This window comes from Balearica regulorum, chromosome W, assembly GCF_011004875.1.
Source record: "Balearica regulorum gibbericeps isolate bBalReg1 chromosome W, bBalReg1.pri, whole genome shotgun sequence".
NCBI classification, from domain to species: Eukaryota; Metazoa; Chordata; class Aves; order Gruiformes; family Gruidae; genus Balearica; species Balearica regulorum.
In genome coordinates, this window is record NC_046219.1 from 9,315,067 (window position 1) to 9,341,928 (window position 26,862).

General features: G+C 43.0%; 1 protein-coding gene and 1 long non-coding RNA gene across 3 annotated transcripts in view; one reads left to right on the forward strand and one right to left on the reverse strand.

Annotated features, from left to right (window-relative positions):
* The window catches only part of LOC142599223 (uncharacterized), a 554,757-nt gene that overhangs the window by 93,082 nt on the left and 434,813 nt on the right, over nt 1–26,862 (forward strand). The gene's annotated exons all lie outside the window — the stretch shown is intronic.
* The window catches only part of LOC142599152 (zinc finger SWIM domain-containing protein 6), a 167,560-nt gene that overhangs the window by 22,058 nt on the left and 118,640 nt on the right, over nt 1–26,862 (reverse strand). For both annotated transcript variants that reach the window (XM_075738877.1, XM_075738879.1), the window contains exons 3-5: nt 18,636–18,784; nt 17,960–18,110; nt 839–1,018 (exon numbers count right to left, since the gene is read on the reverse strand). In XM_075738877.1, the coding sequence (XP_075594992.1) occupies nt 839–1,018; nt 17,960–18,110; nt 18,636–18,784 (480 nt within the window). The remainder of the gene's footprint in view (nt 1–838; nt 1,019–17,959; nt 18,111–18,635; nt 18,785–26,862) is intronic.

Consider the following 26,862-nt stretch of genomic DNA (forward strand, 5'->3'; position numbering starts at 1 on the left):
AAATGAACCAAGTCTGTTTCCTTCAGAGGTAATCTTCCAAGAAAAAGAAGGAAACCCCCATCTAAGTCCAAATCTGCCACCTCCCACAAGCATTTAATTTTAACTTTATCATGATTATATGAAATATGTATGAAAATACTGAGGGTTTTGAGGATTATGAAGGTTTTCTTCCCAGGTAAATATCCTGCATCTTCCTCTGTTATTAGCAATGCAGCAATCTTTGCTTGAAGATGACTGGAGAAGGCTTCTGTTAGATTTGATAATCACATTTTAGATTAGAAAGCATCATATTAAGTAAGAAGAGACATCTCCTCCAAGAAGGCAGTGTTGCCTCTGCACTCCCCACACACCTGTCAATGCAGACTCCACAACACAGAGCACATCCCACAGATAGCTGCTTTAGTTTCTTACGCACTCAGTTTAATGCAGTTAGAACAGATCTCCCTTTAAGTAAGTATCAAAGGCTTTGTAACTGCAAACAAAATAAAAACCCCAACACCAGAAGGGATATAAGATTATAGTCAAGCAAAAAAACAACAGGCTTTTATGTGACATACTTCAGGGACATCCAATTTTCATGCAACAAGTGTTTAGAAGGACCAAGTTAGAAGACCTAACTAAACACTAATACTTGCTTTGAAAACATTGCAGCTCTGGCACAAAAAACCCCCCTATTTATCCTTTCTGCAAGGATAGTATTAGTGAAACTAAATTGGGCTGGTCAATCCTCAGCAAGAAAGTTACTTGTCCCAGGAAAGAGTGCTGAATACTACAAGGCTAGAATATATAAATAGTGACTATATTATATGTTGCAGTCAGTACATATATTTAGTCTCACCTTGGTTAGCATTTGCATCCTGAGGCAAAGCATTGGTTAAATTGAGCAGCTCATTTCCATGGTTTCCATCTTCCCAGGGACAAACATCCACACTGTTCCATTTTTTCAGCTGTTTTAGCCAACTGGTCTTCTGCTCCAACTTGCAGTGGGGATTTAAGACTATACACATCCACAGAGCACCTGATTTAAAAAAAAAAAGCAAGCTAAATTATGTTTTCTATTAAAAATGCAGCAGCCCATGATTAATTGCAAACTTCTATACTGTAATGCTTTTTCTCCCCTCGAATGCTACACTGCTTGTTTTTCAGCTATGTCTAACACCAGGCAGACTGAATTCCTGACACAGAATCTTGGAGCTGGTGAGGCCCATCTGAAGCAGTTGAAAGACTGTATCAAGTCAACCTTCTCAATTAAAAGGCATTAAAGGGGTCTTTTGTATTAGAAAATCCATAGTTCACAATGTACGTCCCATGTACTATGTATCTTTCAGCTTCACATTACAGGAACCAAACAAATGCATTAGTAAGACATGTATTTTGTAAACATATACTTCCACACTCAAACCCCAGAAGTACTGCTGATCATATAACACATCTGGACCTCAGAGATCCAGTAAACACTAGTTTTGTGCAGTCTAATAGGAATAAGATATTTTTACTGCTACTATTTCAGTAATTTGGTTACACTAGAAAATTTTACGTTTTCTGTTGACAGAGCTTGAAGGGAAAGCTAAGTTGCACTGATGTTTCACATATACCATCACTTCAGAACCTGTTCTCTGACACTATATAGCAGAGCAGGCATAAATACATCATGGTCTCTAGCAACAATTTTCAAATGGAAAGATTTTTCTCTAAATCAGCTGTCTCTTCATCAGCGTGAACTTTGACAGAAACATGAAGACATCTGAAAGTACTGTTTAGCAACAGTTCATTTGCTCATTAAGAACATGCCTTATACACTACAAGAGATTTAAAGAATATGTTTCAGAAGCTCCTCTATGCATGTGGTACATCCAAGAGGCAAGAAAGAGAAGAGATATCCCAAAGTACCAAAATCATTTAAAAACTTTTTTGGTTTAAAGAGGGAAACTATGTCAAGCATAACTACATTGTTAGAGCGACTGTCTCAGAAATCCACGCTATTTTTATGCAAATGAAGCACAAGGACAAGTGTGTTTCTAATAAACCCCACACAAACCGCTTAAAATTTCAATAGATCAACTGCACCCTGCATGCACATCTAAGATCTTGCCCAGCTTTCATGGCTGCCGGATTCCCTGCAGAAAGAGGAGTGAAAGACAAAACTCTCCCACTGAGGAGAGAAGGGAACAGAAAGAGCCTCAGGCTCAGCTCCTGTAGCACTACAAAGGCTACCATCTGGGAGAAGGAAGCATAATGCTAATAACCTCACAATCTTCAGCCTATTTGGGTTTCAAGTTTTTGCATGTATGTGTGTGATCCCCCCAGCATGTGTGTGTTTGCCTGCATTCATATTTCTCCCCCCTCCCCTGACATCTGCTCCATTCTGGCTCTTTCACAATTCACTGGTTCCTGTCCTGCTCCTAGCGCTGAAAAGTCTGAGGAAAATGTTCACTTGTGCCCAGATTTTACCACATGCCAACTGGAAGGAGCCTGGAGGATATTCGCGCTTACCCCTTACTGCAGATAAGGCTTATGGAAAACCGAAGGGCAGCTACTTGCAATTAATTTGTGGGGAACGTATCTAAATCCATTTCTGGTGACTTCAGCCTGGAAACTGCTGTTCGCAACAGCCTATACTCAAAAGAAGTTTCTCAAAATACATTCCTGGCATTCTCAAATAAGTTTACCTGGTTGACTAGATCTAATGATGTCACCAATGCCACCCGCAATATGAACAAATGTCTCATTAAATGGAAAAAACAAAACAAACTCAAACAAAAAGATAATGTGTTTGTACTTACACGTTCTGGTTTTCTAACACAGTTCACTTTTTCCTGTCTCCCTTTCCCCAGGTACCAGATATCTTTTCATACTGGATCTCAGAAGACTGACACATCCCCCTCCCCCCCAAACTAAGCCAAAAGTAAAGTTCTGATTTGGATCCCTTGACTGTGACCCATGTCTTTCCAATATGAAGCTCCTCACAACACAGTGGCAAAATATCACAAACCAATATGCAAATATTTTCCCCCCAGAAGATAACTGGAAGACAAGTCATGATGTGACTGCAATTTGATATTAATTTCACAAGGGAATTGTCCTGGTTTTGGCTAGGATAGAGTTAATTTCCCAAGGAGCCAGGACAGGTGAGCCAAGCTGGCCAGGGGGCTATTCCATACCATGTGACATCATGCTCACCATAAAAGGGGGCTAGTCGGGCAGGGGAGGGTCAGCGCAGCTCTGAGATGGTCTGAGTGGGGGCTGAGCATCCGGCCAGTCATTAGATCAGTAAATTGCCTTGTGTTATCAACCATTGCGTATATTCCATTATAAGTACGGTTGTTATTTCCCCCTCCCTTTGCTGTCCCAGTAAACTGTCCTTATCCCAACCCACAGGGTTTGCCTTTGTCTTCCCATTCTCCTCCCCATCCCACCAAGGAGGGGTGAGTGAGCGGCCGCATGATGCTCAGCTGCCAGCTGGGGCTAAACCACAACAGGAATGAATATTACAACTGTCATATTGGAGTGAGGAATTGCCTATTTTGGTTTAACACTAATCCTTTTGACCTGGAAAAAGCTAGCTTTGCCAAAACAGACCTTTTGTTCAAATAGGCCTCTTGTTGAAAATGCACAGTTGTAATTCACCTTTAGTGCACCTCACACCACAAAGAAATAGGTTACAGTACTGCTTTACACAATGCATGCATACCATGTACATACAGGAGGAACATCAGTACTTTTGTATTTCTCAGTAGACCATCCATACCTCTGAACTCATGAGGGAGAAAGGAACAGCATGCCTTTACACTGATGAGGATTTAAACATGAAAACTGAAAAGCATTAAGTAGTATTTAGTCACTGTAAAAGTAGGTGTTGTAATAATTACACATCTTGTCTATGCATGTATTCATGAAGCCAAAGAAAGTGCAAGGAATGTATACAGACTCTCTCAAGAAATTAAGCATTGCTTGGTTTTCATAAATCCCATTATATTTTACTCTTGTCCCAGTAAATGGGAGGGTGGTGGTAGAAACAGTTTTATTGCGGGCTAGGACACTGAGCATGAATGATGATCCAGTGTACAGTTATGTTTGATTATAGCCTTCCCAAGAAATCTGCTTTTCCTAGAAATATTATGCTAGCTTGACAGGGCTGCTGTGTAGCTAAGTTTGGGTCAGTGTTTCCTCATTTACAATACCTGTGTAATCAGTGGCTCAAACTTGGCCTTTGCCTTGGAATTTTACATTTAATACACTTAAAATCAATCAATTCATTTGCAAAATTAAAATACGCAATAAGCTGATGCACGGTTGACGTGTCTTTGCTCTTCCTATTAATGCATGTCTCCCAAAAAACTAAAAACCCCAAAGCTACTAGGTTAGTAACATTTGATTATTTCAAAGTAAGCGGAGCCAGGTAATCAAGATCATTCCCTTTGTGCAACAGACAAATCAGCTTCAGTACTTGCTGCACACTTGCCACTGTGTCTTATTTGAACCTAATCAATTCTATTACAAAAGCATAATTTTCCAGCATTGGAAGTGCCAGAATAGAAACAATAATAGGAGATGGAACCTATAATCCCTTTAAAATAGAAGTGTCAGCACAAGATTTTAAAGTGGTTTACATCTGGTTTTTAAACACATATGCACTTTCACTGGAACAGTCACTTGGAAACCTCAAAGAACGTAGCATATGACACTTACTGCTTCTCAACAAGGACAAGTGCCTTGAGAATGACTGGCAAAGCCACCTCCCTCCTCCAGGAACAGCGAGATCTCCATTAAAACAAAGCATAATCAGAAGTCCCACTGGAGAATGCTCCAATTAAACAGTTGCTTTTACGGAATAGTGAAGATAGGCAAAGCACTTCAGTGCTGTTCTCTCCTTGATAAGAATCCCAAGGAAAAGTACTCTCAGCATTCAGCTGGATCCAAGTTGCAATTTTATTAATAAAAACAAGTCCGTGATACACTCTGGTTTCTCTATGCAGCCTTCAGAAAAAAAGGCTTGCTATGAGTGCTGTTTCTTGGAGAACAGAATGTTTGATTTTGCTCTATTTCATTCTATTAATGAATGAAACTTAGATGCATTGGTCTTAAGTGCTTCATACTGATTGTATTGTGTATGATAGCATAATCACTCCCCATGCATTTCACAGTAGCTGGTTAATTAATGCAATAGATTACCTGCAGCACTGATGGCAAGAGGGAATCATTGCCCTTCTGCACACTAAACTTTGAATGTGCATTAGAGGGAGTGGAGGTGTAAGCAAGGACAAAAAAAAGGGTCGAATTGCTTAAGTTTCCCTTTCTCTCTTGCTGCATACCTCTGCTCCAAAGGTTAAAGGCACACTTGTATTCATCTGAAAGGAAACAAGTATTTACATTTTGAGATTCTATTCTAAGCTACTATCAACTACATGCTCAGATCTGTGTGTCAAGTAATGAAAAACTCCTGCTCCTGTCTTCCTACATTTTCAACTTTTAGCACAATGGGAAAAAGGAACTAATCAAACACTTCTGTCATTTTGCATGAGCCCACTGTTCTGGGTTCACAGAATCATAGAATGGGTTGGGTTGGGAGGGACCTTAAAGATCATCTAGTTCCAACCCCCCCTGACATGGGCAGGGACACTCTCCACTAGAACATGTTGCCGAAAGCCTCATCCAACCTGGCCTTAAACACTTCCAGGGAGGGGGCCTCCACAACCTCTCTGGGCAACCTGTTCCAGTGCCTCACCACCCTCACAGTGAAGAATTTCTTTCTAACATCTAATCTAAATCCACCCTCCTTCAGCTTAAACCCATTACCCCTTGTCCTGTCACTACATTCCCTGATAAACAGTCCCTCACCATCTTTCCTGTAGGGCCCCTTGAGGTACTGGAAAGCTGCAATTAGGTCTCCCCGGAGCCTTCTCTTCTCCAGGCTGAACAACCCCAACTCTCTCAGCCTGTCCTCATAGGAGAGGTGCTCCAGCCCTCTGATCAGCTTCGTGGCCCTCCTCTGGACTCCCTCCAACAGCTCCATGTCTCTCCTGTATTGGGGCCCCCAGAGCTGGACACAGTACTCCAGGTGGGGTCTCACAAGAGTGGAGTAGAGGGGCAGAATCACCTCCCTCGACCTGCTGGTCATGCCTTTTTTCATGCAGCCCAGGACATGGTTGGCTTTCTGGGCTGCAAGCGCACACTGCCGGCTCATGCTGAGCTTCTCATCAATCAATCAATACCCCCAAGTCCTTCTCCTCAGGGCTGCTCTCAATCCATTCCTCGCCCAGCCTATAGTCGTGCTTGGGATTGCGCCGACCCACGTGCAGGACCTTGCACTTGGCCTTGCTGAACTTCATGCGGTTCGCACGGGCCCACCTCTCCAGCCTGTCAAGGTCCCTTTGGATGGCATCCCTTCCCTCCAGCGTGTCGACCACACCACACAGCTTGGTGTCATCGGCAAACTTGCACTCGATCCCACTGTTCATGTCGCTGACAGAGATGTTGAACAGTGCCGGTCCCAGTACCGACCCCTGAGGAACGCCACTCGTCACTGGTCTCCACTTGGACATTGAGCCGTTGACCACAACTCTTTGAGTGCGACCATCCAGCCAATTCCTTATCCACCGAGTGGTCCATCCATCGAATCCATGTCTCTCCAATTTAAAGACAAGGATGTCGTGCGGGACAGTGTCACATGCCTTGCACAAGTCCAGGTAGATGACGTCAGTTGCCCTTCCCTTGTCCACCAACACTGTCACCCCATCCTAGAAGGCCACCAAGTTTGTCAGGCACGATTTGCCCCTAGTGAAGCCGTGTTGGCTGTCACCAATCACCTCCTTATTTTCCATGTGCCTGAGCATAGTCTCCAGGAGGGTCTGCTCCATAATCTTGCCAGGCACGGAGGTGAGACTGACCAGCCTGTAGTTCCCTGGGTCTTCCTTTTTACCCTTCTTAAAAATGGGGGTTATGTTTCCCCTCTTCCAGTCGGCAAGAACTTCACCAGACTGCCAGGACTTCTCAAATATGATGGAGAGGGTTATGCCTTTTTCATTTTGTTTTAATAACTGCTGCATCTTTGCGGACACTCTGCCATTTGACCAAAGGGTTTCATAGAAGAGAAATTTGCTTGAAAGGGGCAGTTTACAGTATCATAGCCTGAGACTACAATCTCCCTAAGAGAGCATTTAAGGTATCTGTCACGTGTCCATTAGATGCCCCTCTATGCACTTATAGTACCCTATAACCTAATCACCATAGCAAGGCATAGGCTATTAGCCTACAAAGCTATAAATCACCTGCAAATGAATCTCACTGATTAACTTCCCTAATATTCACAAAACCATTCATTTGTTCACAGTCAATTGAAGGTAAAAACATTGCTAATACTAGCACAAATAGTATAAAAATACTCCTTTATGGATAACTTAATATGATTCTTCACAATTTTAAGTAGTTGCCAGCGTTTACAGCTAGGCGGCGAACACAAATATGCTCCAGCCCAAAACAAAGGCTAGACATTTTATCAAATATTTTAACTGGTAATACACTCTCAGCGGTCACAGTCTATTTTCAGAGATGTTGACAATTTTCAGAATAAAAGTTAATGCGACTACTAACTATAAATACACTATCCTACTTCTATTTAAATCTATCATAGAGATGAATGAATTCCTCTCAGTTAATTTTCTCAGGAAGATGCAAAACTGGAAAGTTTGAGAAGTTTGTCAAACAAAATGAGATATTCATAAAAAAAATACATATAGTTTTTTAAAAGAGTGGAGCAAGTGCAAATACTCCCTTATATGGTGGGAAAGGTCAGGAAAAAAAAGTATGATTGCCATAACTATGTTCACAGAAGGTAAATAACCCACTATAAATGGTCAGAACGCATTCTGATTATCTAGTCTGAATTCCTTCATACTCTAAGACTTCCTGTGTTAGGAGATCATCCTTCTTTGTCTTGCATGACAGGCCCGAGCAGACTGAGATTCTTGCATCTCTCAATTTAGATTATTTTTCCAATTTTTCAGTTATTTTTCCAGTATACATTCAAGACAGAAAACTGGAAAATATCACAAGGCCAGATTACTGGACTGCAGAAATTAGTGAAGATTCAGTAATTCTTCTCCATAGATCTATTACTTCTCTTTAGCTCTGGTATTTACTAGAAATGGTATCAGAAAATTAAGTGACAACTTAATGTTATTGAAGCATTAAAAATAGAGGAAGGAAAAAAATAATGCTAAGTACCAGTTTGGGCTCACAGTAAAACTCTGACCTTAATTTTGAAAGTCACAACTCTACAGTTAGAGCCACAATGAGTTTTGTATCTGCTCCAATATAGAACAATTTTTTAGAACATTTATAAGTAAATGAGTTCAACAGTTTAGAAATAAAAACTTCAAAAACTGTTTTAATGTGAGTACTTGAAGAAATTTGGCTCCTACTGTAAAGGTTTTGGTAGCGGGGGGGGGGGGGGGGGGGGGCTACAGGGGCGGCTTCTGCGAGAAGCTGCTAGAAGCTTCCCCTGTGTCTGATAGAGCCAATGCCAGCCGGCTCCAAGACGGACCCACCGCTGGCCAAGGCCAAGCCAATCAGCGCCTCTGTGATAACATATTTAAGAAAGAGAAAAACAGAGAGAGCTTTTTGCAGCCGGAGAAAGAGGAGTGAGAAGATGTAAGAAACTCTGCAGACACCAAGGTCGGTGCAGAAGGAGGGGGAGGAGGTGCTCCAGGCGCCGGAGCAAGATCCCCCTGCAGCCCGTGGTGAAGACCATGGTGAAGCAGGCTGTCCCCCTGCAGCCCATGGAGGGAGGATGAGGGGGTGTAGAGATTCCACCTGCAGCCCGTGGAGGACCCCATGCTTGAGCAGGTGGAGACACCTGAAGGAGGCTGTGGCCCCATGGGAAGCCCATGCTGGAGCAAGCTCCTGGCAGGACCTGTGGACCCATGGAGAGAGGAGCCCACGCCAGAGCAGGTTTGCTGGCAGGACTTGTGACCCCGTGGGGGACCCACGCTGGAGCAGTCTGCTCCTGAAGGTCTGCACCCCTTGGAAGAGACCCACGCTGGAGCAGTTCATGAAGGACTGTAGCCTGTGGGAAGGACTCATGTTGGAGAAGGTTGTGAAAGACTGTCTCCTGTGAGAGGGACCCCACGCTGGAGCAGGGGAAGAGTGTGAGGAGTCCTCCCCCTGAGGATGAAGAAGCGGCAGAAACACCGCGTGATGAACTGACCATAACCCCCATTCCCCGTCCCCCTGTGCCACTGAGGGAGGAGGAGGTTGAAGCCAGGAGTGAAGTTAAGCCTGGGAAGATGGGAGGGGTGGGGGGAGGTGTTTTAAGATTTGGTTTTATTTCTCATTCCTCTACTCGGTTTTGCTTAGTAATAAATTAGATGAATTCCCTCTCTATGTTCGGTCTCTTTTGCTCGTGACGATAATTAGTGAATGATCTCTCCCTGTCCTTATCTCGACCCACAAGCTTTTCATTATACTTTTTCTCCCCTGTCTCGTGAATGAGGGGGAGTGATAGAGCAGCTCTGGTGGGCACCTGGCCCCCAGCCAGGGTCAACCCACCACACCAACTGAACTAAATAGAAACCCAAACTTTCTGTATGGCATTAAAAATAAATCCCTCAAGCTATGCTTATAGACTAAAGTTAATTACTTTGACCATTATTCCTCAAATCCAATAAATACAGTTTACCTATAGGAAAGAATACCTTCTTTGAAAATGGCTCCCACTTACTGTCATACTCCAGCCTCATATACCCTCTATTTCAAATACCATTATGACAGATGCCAATAATCTTCTACTGTTTATAATGAAGGAGGAAGAAAATCATCCTCAAAAAAGATGGACAGAACCCATCTTTGCACAATGGTAGCCTCGCTTCATTCACCAGGGGAATGAACTTGACAGCAACAACTGAGACACTCCAGGGCCATGACAGCAATTTCTTTAACTTGTCATCTATAACTCAGGCCTTAGAGCAGCAAAATTGTCTTGTGATGCTAACTCAGAAGTACTGTTAATATAGTGCCTCCAATAGCATAAATCATTCAAATATACTGACACGTATTAATGGCTTGTTCTGTGAAAGAGATGTAACTTCAAGCGCATGAACTGAAGGCAACTGTGTTTTGTAACTGTATAGCAACCACACCAAGACTAAGCAAATCGACAGTAAAAAAAGGAATATCAATTAAGCAAAGACAGTCTACTGAATATGACACAGCTGTAGACATCCATTAAGTCTCACAATGAAAGACCAAAGGAAATGGTGCAAAGCATTGTGCATCCCATTTCCTTTGGTGGGGCATTCCTACAGCTTTCACTTCAAGGCCAGAAATGTAATATGTGCAAGTGATTAAATCTAAACTATGAAATTTGAAGGTGCAGGGAATTTGTACTCTCCTTAGCTTTAAGGCAGAACATGATTCCATTAGAAATTTGGATACTCAAAGAAATCATGTAAATATGGATAAAAGTTTGGCACTCAAATTTCAAAATTAGAGCCTCACCGTATGATTTTTGAAATACCATAAAATATAGGGAAAAGTAACCATTTCTACTGCATAGTGGATCCTAAAAGGGATTGCATGAAGTATGCAGCTCCAGAAAAATGGCATTAGAACACAAAAACTGTAATGAATGCTTAACTTTAGGGATTCTTTTTCATGGCAGCCCTGAAATAGTCACCAAATCTGGCATCAGGAAGGAATTTCACTATGGGCATACTGGCAACAACCCTAATGGTTTTTGACCTTTTTTTTTCCCCCCCTCCCTTAAGTACTAAGCAGAGATAATCTGTTTAGAACAGCTGGTATGTCCCATTCATTCAAGTTTGTGTCTCTAACTGCAAAGGGAAGGAATGCCTGAGATAAAATATAGATGGGGAAGAGCTTAATTTAGTTAAGGTTAAATCTAACTTGGTATTTTCTAGGGATGAATAAAAACTTATATCAGAAAAATCTGAATCAAAAAAGCATTATTTAACATTCAATCATTAGTTTGCTCATGGCAAAATAGTAATTAAATATCTCTTAATTAGAATCATAGAATGGTTTGGGTTGGAAGGGACCTCAAAGATCATCTAGTTCCAACCCCCCCTGCCATGGGCAGGGACACCCTCCACTAGACCACGTTGCCCAAAGCCCCATCCAACCTGGCCTTGAACACTTCCAGGGAGGGGGCCTCCACAACATCTCTGGGCAACCTGTTCCAGTGCCTCACCTCCCTCACAGTAAAGAATTTCTTCCTAACATCTAACCTAAATCCACCCTCCTTCAGCTTAAACCCATTACCCCTTGTCCTGTCACTACACTCCCTGATAAACAGTCCCTCTCCATCTTTCCTGTAGGCCCCCTTCAGGTACTGGAAGGCTGCAATTAGATCTCCCCGGAGCCACCTTTTCTCCAGGCTGAACAATCCCAACTCTCTCAGCCTGTCCTTGTAGGAGAGGTGCTCCAGCCCTCTGATCAGCTTCGATCTATAATGATTCTTTGCCTAAACTCAACATTTAGAATTAAGTTTTAGATGAGGAGCAAAGTGTTACTAAAAAAATTTAGGCATGATCCTTCAGGAAATGTACTATTTCTCTGCATGACATGACCTTGTAAAATGATATTTTAGTTTTAAATTTTAACACAAAAATATATCACTAATCCATAAAATGTCCAAATGTGGTGGGTCGACCCTGGCCGGAGGCCAGGTGCCCACCAGAGCTGCTCTATCACTCCCCCTCCTCAACTGCACAGGGGAGAGAAAAATATAACGAAAGGCTCATGGGTCGAGATAAGGACAGGGAGAGATCACTCACCAATTACCGCCATGGGCAAAACAGACTGAACTTAGAGAGGAAATTCATCTAATTTATTACTAAGCAAATCAGAGTTGAGTAATAAGAAATAAAACCGAAACTTAAAACCACCTTCCCTCCACCCCTCCCTTCTTCCCAGGCTTAACTTCACTCCCCAATTCTCTACCTACACCCCCAATGGCACAGGGGGACGGGGAATGAGGGTTGCGGTCAGTTCATCACACATTGTCTCTGCTGCTCCTTCCTCCTCAGGGGGAGGACTCCTCACACTCTTCCCCTGTTCCACCGTGGGGTCCCTCTCACGGGAGACAGTCCTCCATGAACTTCTCCAACATGAGTCCTTCCCACGGGCTACAGTTCTTCACAGACCACTCCAGCATGGGTCTCCTCCATGGGCTGCAGGGGGACAGCCTGCCTCACCATGGTCTTCTCCAAGGGCTGCAGGGGAATCTCTGCTCTGGCACCTGGAGCACCTCCTCCCCCTCCTTCTGCACTGACCTTGGTGTCTGCAGAGTTGTTCCTCTCACATATTCTCACTCCTCTCTCTGGCTGCAATTGCCCCTGGGTTTTGGTTTTTTTGTTGTGGTTTTTTTTTCCCTCCCCTTTTTAAGTATGTTATCGCAGAGGCACTACCACTGTTGCTGATTAGCTCAGCCCTTGGCCAGCGGCGGGTCCGTCTTGGAGCCGGCTGGCATTGGCTCTATCAGACACAGGGGAAGCTTCTAGCAGCTTCTCACAGAAGCCCCCCCTGTAACTCCTCCCAAACCTTGCCACACAAACTCAATACACCAAAATAGCAGCAAACGTGAACTCAAAGTAGATCATCAGGCTGTTCCAACAGTTAAAAAGCAGCCCACAGTAGGGCAAAGTGCTAGTGAAAAACTACTAAGACTATTAGAACTTCTAAGGCAAAGACATGTTATTCTGCTCAGGAAATACCTTTGAGAACAAGCCATTTAGTACGCATATCAGAAAGGATTGTAAGGACATCACCCAGAAAAAGCTTTATCCCACGAATGAGGCTCATGGCAATATTGTGAGAGGTTCCTACACTTAAAAACTTTAGATATCAACAAATGGTTGAGATAGACAGGAGAAGCTTATACATTAAAATGTGGAGAGTATCCAGCTGGAAGTACAGAATACCTTTTAAGTTCTCCTCAACTTCATGAAATACGAGAACCAACAGAGATCAGGATCAGCATGAGGAAAACCCAGAACAAGTTTGCCAATTTTATCCACTGCCCCACCTTGCAAGAGCTCTCTAAATATACCCTCTTCCCCATGTGTATTGGGTCTGGCTGGGGTGGAGTTAATTTTCCCCATAGCAGCTCTCATAGTGCTGTGCTTTGTATTGGTAGCTAGAAAGGCACAACACACCAGTGTTTTGGCTACACTACTAAGCAGTGCTGGGACAGCATCAGGGCTGTCTCTCAAATATTTCCCCTCCCCCCAACCAGTAGGCTGGGGGTATACAAGACATTGGGAGGGGACACAGCCAGGACAGCTAACCCAAACTGACCAAAGGGATATTCCATACCATATGACATCTGCTCAGCAATAAAAGCTCAGGGGGCGGGGGGGGCATTTGTTATTATGACATTTGTCTTCCAGAGCAACCACTATGTGTACTGAAGCCCTACTTCCCAGGAAGCGGCTGGACATCACCTGCTGATGGGAAGTAGAGAATAAATCTATTGTTTTCCTTTGCTTCCACATGCAGCCTTTGCTTTTGCTTTATTAAACTACCTTTATCTTGACCCATGAGTTCTTTTCCATCTTATTTTCTCCCCCTTGTTTTGCTGAGGAGGGGAGTGATAGAGCAGCTTGGTGGGCACCTGGCATCCAGCAAAGGTCAACCCACCATACCATGACACAGCCATCATATTTTGTTCCATAAGAAACTAATCCTTGACTCACGAAACGGCTCTCTTCCTCCTTAAACTGTTCTTAAATATAAAAATTGAGGAAATTACTAGAAATGTTTGTTTTGAAACATGCAAATTATGTGAAGACAAGCAAGAAGATATAAAGATATTGAAAATGGTACTTCACAAAAAATATCTGATCCTGTAATCTACGTGTTGACAAGCTGTTGGGCTCCCTCACTCCACCAAGTAGATTCTTGTCTTAGATTCTTCTACTTGACTACTTTCATCAGGTTAAGCATCTGGGATTTACTTTAACAGTTTCACCTTTATTAAGCTGTTACAAGAGCAGCCCTGCTTTGATAACAGTAGCTGCTCCAATTATGGCTTGGTTTAGGGTTGACAAGTATGATGATTCATTCCTGGCACATGAGAAGCAATAAAAGGTTGTTTTGCATTACAGATTTAAAAATGTGGGTACTTTTTTCATTTAATTTATCAGTTAGCTTTTGCTAAGAGGACATTTAAATTGCAGTAAAAGGCAAATGGTGCTTTTAGTTTAAATGTAATCCCCATATTTAAATGGTCTGCAATGGCTCAGTGTTCAATGGGAACACTATTGTTTCACAGTGGGCCCTGATGGTGACCTGACATTTGTATTCAGGTCCTGTATTATCCATGTGGCTAAAGGGCTTCCAATTTCATTTCACAGCCAGAAGCTTGCAGAAAACACCAACTAACTTGCAGATTCCCATTTGCCAACAAAACTCAGCCTCTTCTCAATGTCTGGCATCTGTCAGCACTCAACATTTAATTCCAAAGCAGACTCTTGCAGCCATCACGATCCCTGGGCTGGGGCACAAAGTCAAATTTTCCCCCTTTATTAAGGAATTTTTTTCACTTTTGTAGAAAACAAGAAACTTTTACTTAATTTTTGATGGACGAGTATGAACGAATTACTGCTGTAGTAAGATTGCATGGACCATTTTTTCTCCCTCTAGAGTACAAAGAAGGTTAACTGACCTTTTCTTCAAATCTGAGATCTCAGTTCAACAAGCATTAGCAGATATTTACTGTGCATTTTCATATTCCTCCATTTTACCAATGCAACTTAATTAAAAAGACAAACCAAGGGGCTTCAGATAGTTAATCACAAAGATCAGCATGTGAAATTTACCTACCTAGACACCATTTAAGCAGCAACAACATGAAGAATTCCAACTTGACTCTAAACTCTGGAAAGTGCATTCATGTATTACTGTGGCAAGTTGGAAGTGTTCACCAGTGCATCACTGAAGCTGCATCTAAATTCTTCTAGCATGAGAAGTATATGAGCAAGTCTTATAACTTTGACCTGTAATTTCAATCTTTTCAATACTACACCTTTGGAGCATTTAGCTCAACCTATTCTTTGATATACAATAGGGGAATCTGCTGAGCATAATTATATTCTTCCTCCTGACCTAGAGGCTTTAAAACACAACAAAAAAGTCTTACGCATAACTAGCTAGTTAACTTGAAGCCTTTGAATCATAAATTGCTTACAGAATTAGGACTTTATATTAGAAAAATCACCGGGCTCATACTTAGACGTGAAGTATTTAATTTTGTTTTTTAAATCAGCATCTTCAAACATACAAACCCAATCTGACTTCTACTGAAGTCAACACAATTTACCATAAACTTCATCATGAACTCTGCTCAGAGCCCAATGTATCCTTCCAGTATCCTTGGCTAATGCCAGGCAGGAAGCATCAATTAAGTTCTAATGAAAGGCTCAACTGACCCAGTCAAGGAGCAAAGCTGAAGTTATTTAAGTATGCTTAAAAACCTATGCCAAAATGGAACTGACAGAGTGGCCATACGCCTAGCAGTTGGCAGACAGCATACCAGTGCAAGCAAGCCTTTATTAAGCAAAGTCTATATTTACATACTTTACACGTCCTAAAAATCTCCATAACTACAATGTTGCTACCTATCTCTGAAATAAATGAGATATAAAGCTTTTTTTTTTAAAAAAAAGACATACATATATGCCACTCCTAGATTACTCTGAACAGATAATACAAAAAGTTAAGTATGCAAAGAAAGGCCTGTCCCACTCCCTTTATTGATATTTTAGTTCTCCGACATCCTAGAAGATTACAAGATAGGAAACCAACATTATTTTAGAACATAACGATACCATCGCCCCCATAAACCCAATGTCTGAGTTCTCTGCCACTACTGGCATGGATCAAGGGTCGCCAGGAAGGAACATCCTGTTCCTTCTGTAGTTTGCTATCATAACTCTGGTCTCCCTTAAAACCTCCTTCAACTTTTGCACATTCACATACATGTTTCACCTGGAAAAAGGGATGTGTTTAACTAGAGTGAAACTCAAGGTGAAATCCTAGCAAAAACATGGCAGCAGCTTCTAATTTTTACACAAGGCAGGAGTCAAGTTGGAGAGATTCATCCAATTAACAGAAATTTTCAGGGAACTTGCTAAGCACCAGTGGAAGGAATCCTACTGGTGTGGGGAAGAAATGGAAATGGACAGTTTAGCAACATAAACACAAGCAGGAGGTGGAAGAACCAATTTAAGTTCTACCCTTAGCACACCTGAAGTGATTGAAATGTATTTGCAATTGAAACTGTGGTACACGATCACATATTTTGATACTGTTAGGGGAGGCAGAGCTTTGCCTGCTCTGATATTAAGGCCTTCCACCACAGAAGTCTATAATATCAACTATAGACAGCCAGTGCTTTATTAGCCTAATGCTTCATTTAGAATGAACATAATTTATGCTAAACAGGTTATATCCAGTCTTAGCCCCACCAGACAACATGCAATCAATCATGATCATCTTTAACCTTTAACAGTGGAAAACGTAAGTTTTACTTTTGAATTTTCCTTTTTAAATGAAGCATGTTATTCTTGCTTGGATTTAATTTCATTTAGCTTGATTTTGGACCTTTAAAATGCACCAAGAACATTAGGGTTTTTGGCTTTGCTCTCTGCAGTGTTTACATATTGTCCCAAGGGGTGTCATCAGTAAGTTTTGGGTTGTTGGTTTTTTTTGGTTTGGCTTTCTAGGTTTGGTTTTTTGTTGTTGTTGTTGTTTTTGGGTTTTTAAAATATATATATTTAATATTCCATGCCACATAAGTCAGTAATAGCAATATTGACCAGAACCTATCTCAAAACAGACTCCTATAAGTCTAGACTTGAAGCGTCTTTCTAGATTGAGTGAGAGTACAGGTAACTACTCCAAGTTCCATGAATCACAAGGCAATTCCATCTAGGCTGTATATCTTCAACTTGCTTTGAGAAAGCCTCCAAGAAAGCATCCAAAACCTTACTACAGCTAAGATAGATACATTAATTTCTTCACTCATACACTCAAGTGAATTATCTTTTAGAGAAACAAATTATATTTACCACTGTATTCTAAATAATTCAGGTTGTCTTTTATTGCTTTTATTTTCTATATGCTTACATACCAACTGGCTAGTAGTTTGTTCTAGTACCTTACATCTAGGAAAGCAATGCTGGTGGTTATTTAACATTATTCTTTCCACCCACCTTTAAAATATTGGTGGCATTTACCTTCAAGTTGTTTTGAATTTCCCCTCCCTACCACAAATTCCTATAGATTTTGAGAACTTCTGAAGCAGCAGTTCAAAACTGTGTCAGCGAGTTTCTGGAACACTTTAGAGCAAGTGTCTTCAGACTTTACCAGTTTAAATATTCTTTTCTCATTTCAGCCTGCGTTCCTCTCTGTTGTACAAGTCATGTATCTGGTCACAACTGACCTTTCCTGTAAGACAGTGTTAATTGTTATAGCCCTCTGTTATTTGATCTCCTTTCCTGCTCAGTAATGGACTTCTGCTTTCCCTTGTTGCTATCTTCTCATACTCTTAATGAATCTTCTCTTTTTGCCTTCTATTTCTCTCTGGTTGTGAATCAATTTCTTCCTTAACCTTTCCAGTTTAGCACTAGTGGCTTATATACTTACCCTCAGTTGTGTAGCTATGTTTCCACTTTTTGCTTTATTCTTTTTAGATCCTCAGGTACTTACAACCTGTTGCAATCATACTTGTTTCATACCACGCTTCCTCTCCTCCAACTGTAATTGTCTCATGCAGTAGACCAAAAATTCAATTTTGCCCAACCTTAACCAAACAAGCAAACCTACAGAAAAATCTAACCTGCTTTATCTAGTACCACAAGAAAGTTTCTCTCCATCCAAAATATGTAATTGTTTCTTCATTATACACATGAACACCTAAATGATTTTGAAGTCTATTTACCCAATTCATCCCAGAGCTGCCTATACTTGTCAGTCATTGCAGTTCCTTGTTGTCTCCAAAGCGACAGACGAGGGTCAGCCATGAACTGTTCTGTTATCAATGTCAACATGCGAGCTCCATTTGAATCTCTCATCTTTAGCATCTCTCGCACCTAGGAAATGAGTTTTTTAATACAAACTTGAAAAAAACAAACCAAACCACAATACAGACAATATGCTGCAGTGTTAAACATTCCATCTCTGTTAAATAAGAAATATAATTTATACATCTGATGTGAAATTAAGTAGAAAAAAAAAAAATCTGCCTTCTCAATTTTAACAACAATTTTTAGTTTTGGTATCCCATTGCAATTCTGCAAACACACTTCTTCCACAAGTAATCCACAGGTGTATTATGCAAGCTGCTGAAAGACCATCATTTCTACAGGTTTCTCCAACATTTAGGGGTAGAAAGGAAGAGAACAGCAAAGCTGTAGACAGTTTAAATGTTACTTCATAACCTTAAACTGATCTCAAGAGACACCAGACTGTGTTCCATTACATTATTAATTTGCCATCATGTTCCCAAGGCTTTGTCTTGTTTTAGAACAATAGGACTTTTAGTAAGTGAACAAGTACAGACTGGCTGGGGGAGTGGGGGGAGAGAAAAGAGGAAAGGTTTAGAGTATTCAACATACCTTTGCAAAAAGCAAATTGAGCTGCTTCCCTGATCCATGGTATCCGCCCTGGGAGAGGAAGAGTTTAACCTGTTCTTGGACCTGTTCCTCATCCAAATGCCAACAGTTTTCATCATCTATGCTAGCGCCTGCTGTTGGGTCAGGAGCACCTGCAAACAGCAAGAAAAGAAATCATTATGTTCTATATAAAGAAGAGGGGTTTCTGGATCCAGGGGAAAGGAGTATTGCAGAGGGTTTTGAATTTGTGTATTGTCCCAGTTTGGATTGTCTTGGCTTTAATCTAGAAGTTCTTTAAAATAGACCTAAATTTCTCCTCAGTAGTGTTAAGCAGTTTGAAATGACAGCCTATGAAAAGGTATTTAAACAACAATATTTTATAATAAAACATTAAAATCAAGGTGAGTTTTTTCCTCCCATCTCAGCAGCTATTCTAGAATGCTTTCACAAAGAAAATACACTTTACATTGTATTTCAACAACTGCAATGTTAAAACCACTCTCACCAAAACACCTGTGTAATTCTTGTACCTCCAGCAATCTTGCTCAGATTTAAGTGACTGCTAATGAGCACTACTATTGATGAACATGAGGAAGATCACCTCAGTGTCTCTGAGCTGTGATGGCTCTGCAAAACTAAACAAAGAGTAAAAAAAAAAAAATAAAAAATCCCCACACAAATCCAAAGTCTTTAAGCACTAAAGGCATTTCCATCATAAAGAGTTACAGCTGTGTAAGACTGCAGTGCTTCTGAAAGAGCATTTTTACATAGGCAATTACATAGGCAATATCATCAGCACAGAGTCAGTTCAGAGCAACTCTACCTGAATTAGCCTAGTGCCAACTAAAGTGACTGGATTTATATCAGGCAATGCTTTGGCCACAGGTTGCTCTAACTCAAATTTTGCAGTTGGGATCAGCGAATTTCTACTTGTGGCTTCTTCTAAAGACTGACCAAACTAAAAAAAGTTCTTGCACCGTGTAGCAATCTACATATTTCTGAAGAAGCCTGCACCTTTACTAGATATTTTTAAAAGGTATTGATACCTGTGAATATTGAAATATTAAAATCAATTCAAGCAATTAGAGTCATGGCTCAATAGATATAACCAAACAAAAGGGAAACCATTGTAACTTAGAAAATAATTAGTTGTAAGATAAGAAGCTCTGGAACAATCTCATTTTAAACAGCTCGGCCTTGGAAGAACAGATGCGCAAAGATAAGAAAGTTACAAGGTGATCACAAAACCAGCCTTGAGGGATAAGGCTTAGGTGATACCAGGACTGAGTCTGAAGACCCCCCAAGGACCACCCGGAGGTGCCAACAAACATGTGCGAAAGACATCAGCATATGCTAACGAGTTCCCGGAAAATCCATGAATGTGATAAGCATTACTCGGAAATATACTGAATATGTGTATTAACATAGTATAAATACTTGCTAGTTTTGTCTTTTGGGTGTGCACGTTAGGTGGAGTTATCCCCCGTGCACCCAGCGCTGCAATAAAGAATGCCTGCTTTCTAAAACTTCAAAAGAAGTCTTAGAGAGTGAATTATTTTGCCGCTTTCCGGTAACAGTATTAAAACTGAACAGGTTGAAAAGCACTTATCTAGACTGTCAGGGAAACAACTCAAGGTAGTGCATCATCACCATACCAGATGTAAGGTATTTTAAGCATGCCCAAGACTCAAGTTAACTTGACATTTTGATTTTGGGCTTGTCACAACTGTGTAATCTTTGTCAGGTTTTGAGAAGATGTTAGAAATTGAATGGCATAACACGATCTATCACTTTTAAATCCCAGATCATGTTACCTCTGTAGCCAATACTAAAAGGATACTGGCAGGGAAGGAAAATTACATGGTCAGATTTGTAAAAATTTGCTTTCAAATAGGTCCTCAGGACTTGAAAAGCAAAGGTAGCTACAACTCTTCAGATGTATAGGAGTTGAAAAATTTACAGAAACATTGATTCTATCAATTTAAGCCTTTATTTCACAATTGCAGCTCTGCTATATAGGTGAATCTTTTAAATGGAATCTTTATTCAACAAAAATACAACCGGAAGATTTAAAGGGTCAAAGGGAGGTCTTGTTTACTAGTTCCTGAGAGAGTCAAAAAAGTCTTCCAAGCTCAGCAACTTTCTAAACTGCCTCCAACTTCAGAGCCTACAGCTGTGAAGATTGCACTGCTGTCCATATATACATACATATTTCAGATTAATAAGAAACTGTGTCTTTGAAGATGTGAAAGAACTCTCCTGTCTTCCACAGGAAAAGTAAGAGGGTCTCAGAAGACAAGAATCAAGCCCAAAACAGTACAAAAACCAAGGAATGAAAAACTCTCTCTCTTCCGTGAGTATTTCCATCTTTACTATATTAGTTTTAAGGGGGTTTCAATTCAATCAGCTACAAGAAACATGCTGATAAATCTTCAGTTGCAAAGAACAAGAAAAAAAGTGAAATCAACCACATGAGAGCAAGCAGCGCAGCTGTTGAACACATCCAGGTTTGCAATGTCACCTCGCAAATAATTTAAATATTTAATTGCTCTAAAACACAGTGTCATGGTTTAGTGCCAACCAAGAGCTGAGCACCACGCGGCCACTCGCTTTCTGACCACCCCCCCCACACGCACCCCACCCCCACCCCTCCACAGGATGAGGAGGAGAATGGGAAAACAAAGGCAAAACCTTGTGGGTTGGGATAAGGACACTTTACTGGGACAGCAAAGGGAGAGGCAAACAACAACAGTACTAATAACACAACACACAAAACTGGTGATACACAATGCAGTTTCTCACCCAACAATGTCTCCCAGAGCCACGCCGCCCCTCCCTGACTACCCCCTTCTATGCTGAGCATGTCACATGGTATGGAATACCCCCCTTTGCCTAGTTTGGGTCACCTGTCCTGGCTGTGTTCCCTCCCAGCTTCTTCTGAAAATTAACTCTATGCTAGCCGAACCCGGGACATTATCCACCCCTTATTCCATACCATCTATGTCATACCCAGATCCTACACTTCCCAATTAATCACCACCATTTTCCCTGCATTTGAGAGAGATATATATACACATGCACAGATATCATTCCCTTAGTTTATAGGCCATCCCTCTATGGTGTCCATTGAGTTTATTTAGTCCATAACTTTGGGCTCCATCTGTCATAACAGTCTCTCAGGGCAGGAGAGATGATGGGTACTGTTGGATTGCTACATGTTACATCTGGAACTCACAGCTGTGTGCCTGGCGTGGTCCATGCTTGTGCTCTGTGGGCTGAAGATCTTGATTTCAAGGAAGTTGCTGGGCACCAGTAGCTAAGGCCAGTTCTAGTTCCATCACTGCAGCATTCATCCTTCATTAATTTGGGTGATTCTTACTGTAATACCACTTATACAGCATATAGCAATTGTAGCAATGATAACGTACGACAGAGTTATTTAGCAATTAACAACATACATTGTAATTCATTGGCTATTCTCACATAAAATTAGATCCCCTTAAGGTACACATAGGACTACCCATCCTTCCCCATCACCCAGAAGGTGGACCCAGTTCCTTCAGCAAAAGCAATCCCACAGATAGGTATGCTTTTGTCTGAAGCTGGGCTAACCCAGACTGTCTTCCCCAGCATATTCTTTGTGTGCACTATGGGGACTTTATCTCCTTCTACAGTGCGTGGAAGTTTTCATTGCACAGAGCCAGCTCAATTGGCAGACCCCCTACATGTAAACTAACCAGGTGGCCTTTGCTAAATGTGTCTCCAAAGGTTTGAGTGTCATAGAATAGAATCATAGAATAGTTTGGGTTGGAAGGGACCTCAAAGATCATCTAGTTCCAATCCCCCTGCCATGAGTAGGGACACCCTCCACTAGACCACATTGCCCAAAGCCTCATCCAACCTGGTCTTAAACACTTCCAGGGAGGGGGCATCCACAACCTCTCTGGGCAACCTGTTCCAGTGCCTCACCTCCCTCACAGTAAAGAATTTCTTTCTAACATCTAATCTAAATCCACCCTCCTTCAGCTTAAACCCATTACCCCTTGTCCTGTCACTACACTCCCTGATAAACAGTTCCTCACCATCTTTCCTGTAGGCCCCCTTCAGGTACTGGAAGGCTGCAATTAGGTCTCCCCAGAGCCTTCTTTTCTCCAGGCTGAACAATCCCAACTCTCTCAGCCTGTCCTCATAGGAGAGGTGCTCCAGCCCTCTGATCAGCTTCGTGGCCCTCCTCTGGACTCGCTCCAACAGCTCCATGTCTCTCTAGCTCTAGGGGCCCCAAAGCTGGACGCAGTCCTCCAGGTGAGGTCTCACAAGAGTGGAGTAGAGGGGCAGGATCACCTCCCTCGACCTGCTGGTCATGCCTTTTTTGATGCAGCCCAGGACATGGTTGGCTTTCTGGGCTGCAAGCGCACACTGCCGGCTCATGTTGAGCTTCTCATCAATCAATACCCCCCAAATCCTTCTCCTCAGGGCTGCTCTCAATCCATTCCTCGCCGAGCCTGTAGTTGTGCTTGGGATTGTGCCGACCCACATGCAGGACCTTGCACTTGGCCTTGCTGAACTTCATGCGGTTCGCACGGGCCCACCTCTCCAGCCTGTCAAGGTCCCTCTGGATGGCATCCCTTCCCTCCAGCGTGTCGACCACACCACACAGCTTGGTGTCGTCAGCAAACTTGCTGAGGGTGCACTTGATCCCACCACCCACTGCTCTCAGGGTAGTCTTTAGCAATCCATTGTATTGTTCAATTTTCCCAGAGACTGGTGCATGGTACGGGATGTGATGCACTGATTCAATGCCATGCTCTTTGGCCCAGGTGTTTATGAGGTTGTTCCAGAAACGAGTCCCATTGTCTGACTCAATTCTCTCTGGGGTGCCATTTCGCCACAAGACTTGCTTTTCAAGACCCAGAATAGTGTTCTGGGTGGCAGCATAGGGCACAGGGTATGTTTCCAGCCATCCGGTGGTTGCTTCCACCATTGTAAGTACATAGCACCTCCCCAGTGGGTTTGTGGGAGTGTGATGTTGTCAATCTGCCAGGCCTCCCCATGTTTATATTTCAGCCATCATCCACCATAGCAGAGAGGCTTTACCTGCTTGGCTTTCTTGATTGCAGCGCATGTTTCACATTCATGGATGACCTGGCAGATAATATCCATGGTTAGGCCTACCCTTCGGTCACGAGCCCATCTATATGTTGCATCTCTTCCTTGATGGCCTGAGGTGTCATGGGCCCACCATGGGTTATAAATAATTCACCCTTATCTTGCCAGTCCAAATCCACCTGAGCCACTTCAATCTTAGCAGCCTGATCCACCTGCTGCTTCTTCTGATGTTCCTCAGTGGCCCAACTCTTGGGTACATGGGCATCTACATGACGTACCTTTACAACCAGCTTCCCTAGCCGGGCAGCAATGTCTTGCCACAATGGGGCAGCCCAGATGGGTTTGCCTCTGCGTTGCCAGTTGCTCCGCTTCCACTGCTGTAACCACCCCCACAGGGCATTGGCCACCATCCATGAGTCAATACAGAGGTAGAGCATCGGCCACTTTTCTCTTTCAGCAACATCTAGAGCCAGCTGGATGGCTTTCACCTCTGCAAATTGGCTTGATTCACCTTCTCCTTCAGCAGCTTCTGCAACTTGCTGTGTAGGACTCCAGACAGCAGGCTTCCACCTCCAATGTTTTCCCACAATGCGACAGGACCCATCAGTGAAGAGGGCATATTGCTTCTCATTTTTGGCAGTTTACTACACAGCAGGCTTCTTCAGCACATGTCACCTCCTCCTCTGGCAACACTGCAAATTCTTTGCCTTCTGGCCAGTCTGTGATCACTTCCAGAATTCCTGGACGATTGGGGTTTCCTATTCTCGCCCACTGTGTGATCAGCGCAACCCACTCCACGTAGCATCACTTGCATGGTGTGCAGATAGGACGCTCTCTTTGAACATCTAGCCCAGCAGTGGCAGTTGGGGTGCCAAGAGGAGCTGTGCTTCAGTGCCAATCGCTTCCAAAGCGTATCAAATCTCTAGCGGGCTTTGGATCCTCTGTATCCCTGACTCCAAAACCCCAGGGGTCGGCCTCGAGTCTCCCCTGGTGCTTTCTGCCAGAGACTCCAGGTAGGGCCATCCTCCCCGGCTGCAGTATAGAGCACATCCTTTACATCTGGTCCTGCTTGGACTGGCCCAAGAGCTATGGCATGAACTATTTCTTGTTTAATTTGTTCAAAGGCTTGTCGTTGCTCAGGGCCCCATTTGAAATCGTTCTTCTTCCGGGTTACGTGATAGAGAGGGCTTACAATGAGACTGTAATTTGGAACGTGCATTCGCCAGTGTCCTGGTTCTGGCAAGGACAGAGTTAATTTCCCAAGGAGCCAGGACAGGTGAGCCAAGCTGGCCAGGGGGCTATTCCATACCATGTGACATCATGCTCACCATAAAAGGGGGCTAGTCGGGCAGGCTCCGTGTGGCGCCCGGACAGGCTGAGCATCAGATCTGTAAATCGTTCTCTGTCATCACCCATTGTTACTATCTGTTATCAGTACTGTTGTTGATTGTTTTCCCTCTCCCTTGCTGTCCCAGTAAACTGTCCTTATCCCAACCCTTGAGGCTTTGCCATTGTTTTTCTGTTCTCCTCCCCATCCCGCCAGGGGAGGGGTGAGCAAGTGGCATGTCATGCTCAGCTGCCGGCTGGGGCTAAATCACGTCAGCCAGAAACCCACAACACCCAAGAGAGCCTGTGTTTCTTTTTTGTTGGTCGGTGGAGACATGGCTGCTATATTGTTGATTACATCCATTGGGATCTGATGATGCCCATATTGCCACTGTATTCCTAAAAACTGGATCTCCTGTGCAGGTCCCTTGACCTTACTTTGGTTTATGGGAAAATCAGCTTTCAGCAGGATTCCCTTTCTCAGAGACTTCCTCTGCTGAGTTGCCCCATACGATGATGTCATCAATGTATTGCAGGTGCTCCGGGGCTTCACCCTGTTCTAATGCAGCCTGGATCAGTCCATGGCAAATGGTGGGGCTGTGTTTCCACCCCTGGGGCAGTCAGTTCCAGGTGTACTGGACGCCCCTCCAAGTGAAGGCAAACTGTGGCCTGCACTCTGCCGCCAAAGGGATTGAGAAAAATGCATTAGCTATATCAGTTGTGGCATACCACTTGGCTGCCTTTGACTCCAGTTCATATTGAAGTTCCAGCATGTCTGGCATGGCAGCACTCATGGGCGGCGTGACTTCATTCAGGCCACGATAGTCTACCGTCAGCCTCCACTCTCCATTGGACTTCTGCACTGGCCATAAGGGACTGTTAAAGGGTGAGTGGGTTCTGCTGATCACTCCCTGACTCTCCAGTTGATATATCAGGTTATGGATATTAATCAGGGTAACTGCACATTGTCTGGGTCATAATAAACTATCTCTGAGCAAAGTCAAACAAAAAAAAGAAAGTCTACAGAGAGTGGAAGCAAGGGCAGGTAGCCTGGGAGGAATACAGAGAAACTGTCCGAGCAGCCAGGGATCAGGTTAGGAAAGCCAAAGCCCTGATTGATAGAAATTAGTCTGGCCAGGGATGTCAAGGACAACAAGAAAAGCTTCTATAGGCATGTTAGTGATAAAAGGAGGATGAGGGAAAATGTGGGTCCCCTCCAGAATGAAACAGGCAACCTGATTACCCAGGATATGGAGAAGGCTGAGGTACTCAACGACTTCTTTGCCTCAGTCTTCACTGGCAAGTGCTTGAGCCACACTGCCCAGGTCGCAGAAGGCAAAGGCAGGGACTGGGAGAATGCAGAACCGCCCACTGTAGGAGAAGATCAGGTTCAAGAATATCTAAGGAACCTGAAAGCGCACAAGTCCATGGGACCTGATGAGTTGTATCTGCGGGTCCTGAGGGAACTGGCAGATGAAGTGGCCAGGCCACTCTCCATCATATTTGAGAAGTCCTGGCAGTTCAGCGAAGTTCCCACTGACTGGAAAAAGGGAAACATAACCCCCATTTTTAAGAAGGGTAAAAAGGAAGACCCAGGGAACTACAGGCTGGTCAGTCTCACCTCCGTGCCTGGCAAGATCATGGAGCAGATCCTCCTGGAGACTATGCTCAGGCACATGGAAAATAAGGAGGTGATTGGTGACAGCCACCATGGCTTCCCTAAGGGCAAATCGTGCCTGACAAACTTGGTGGCCTTCTATGATGGGGTTACAGCACTGGTGGATAAGGGAAGGGCAGC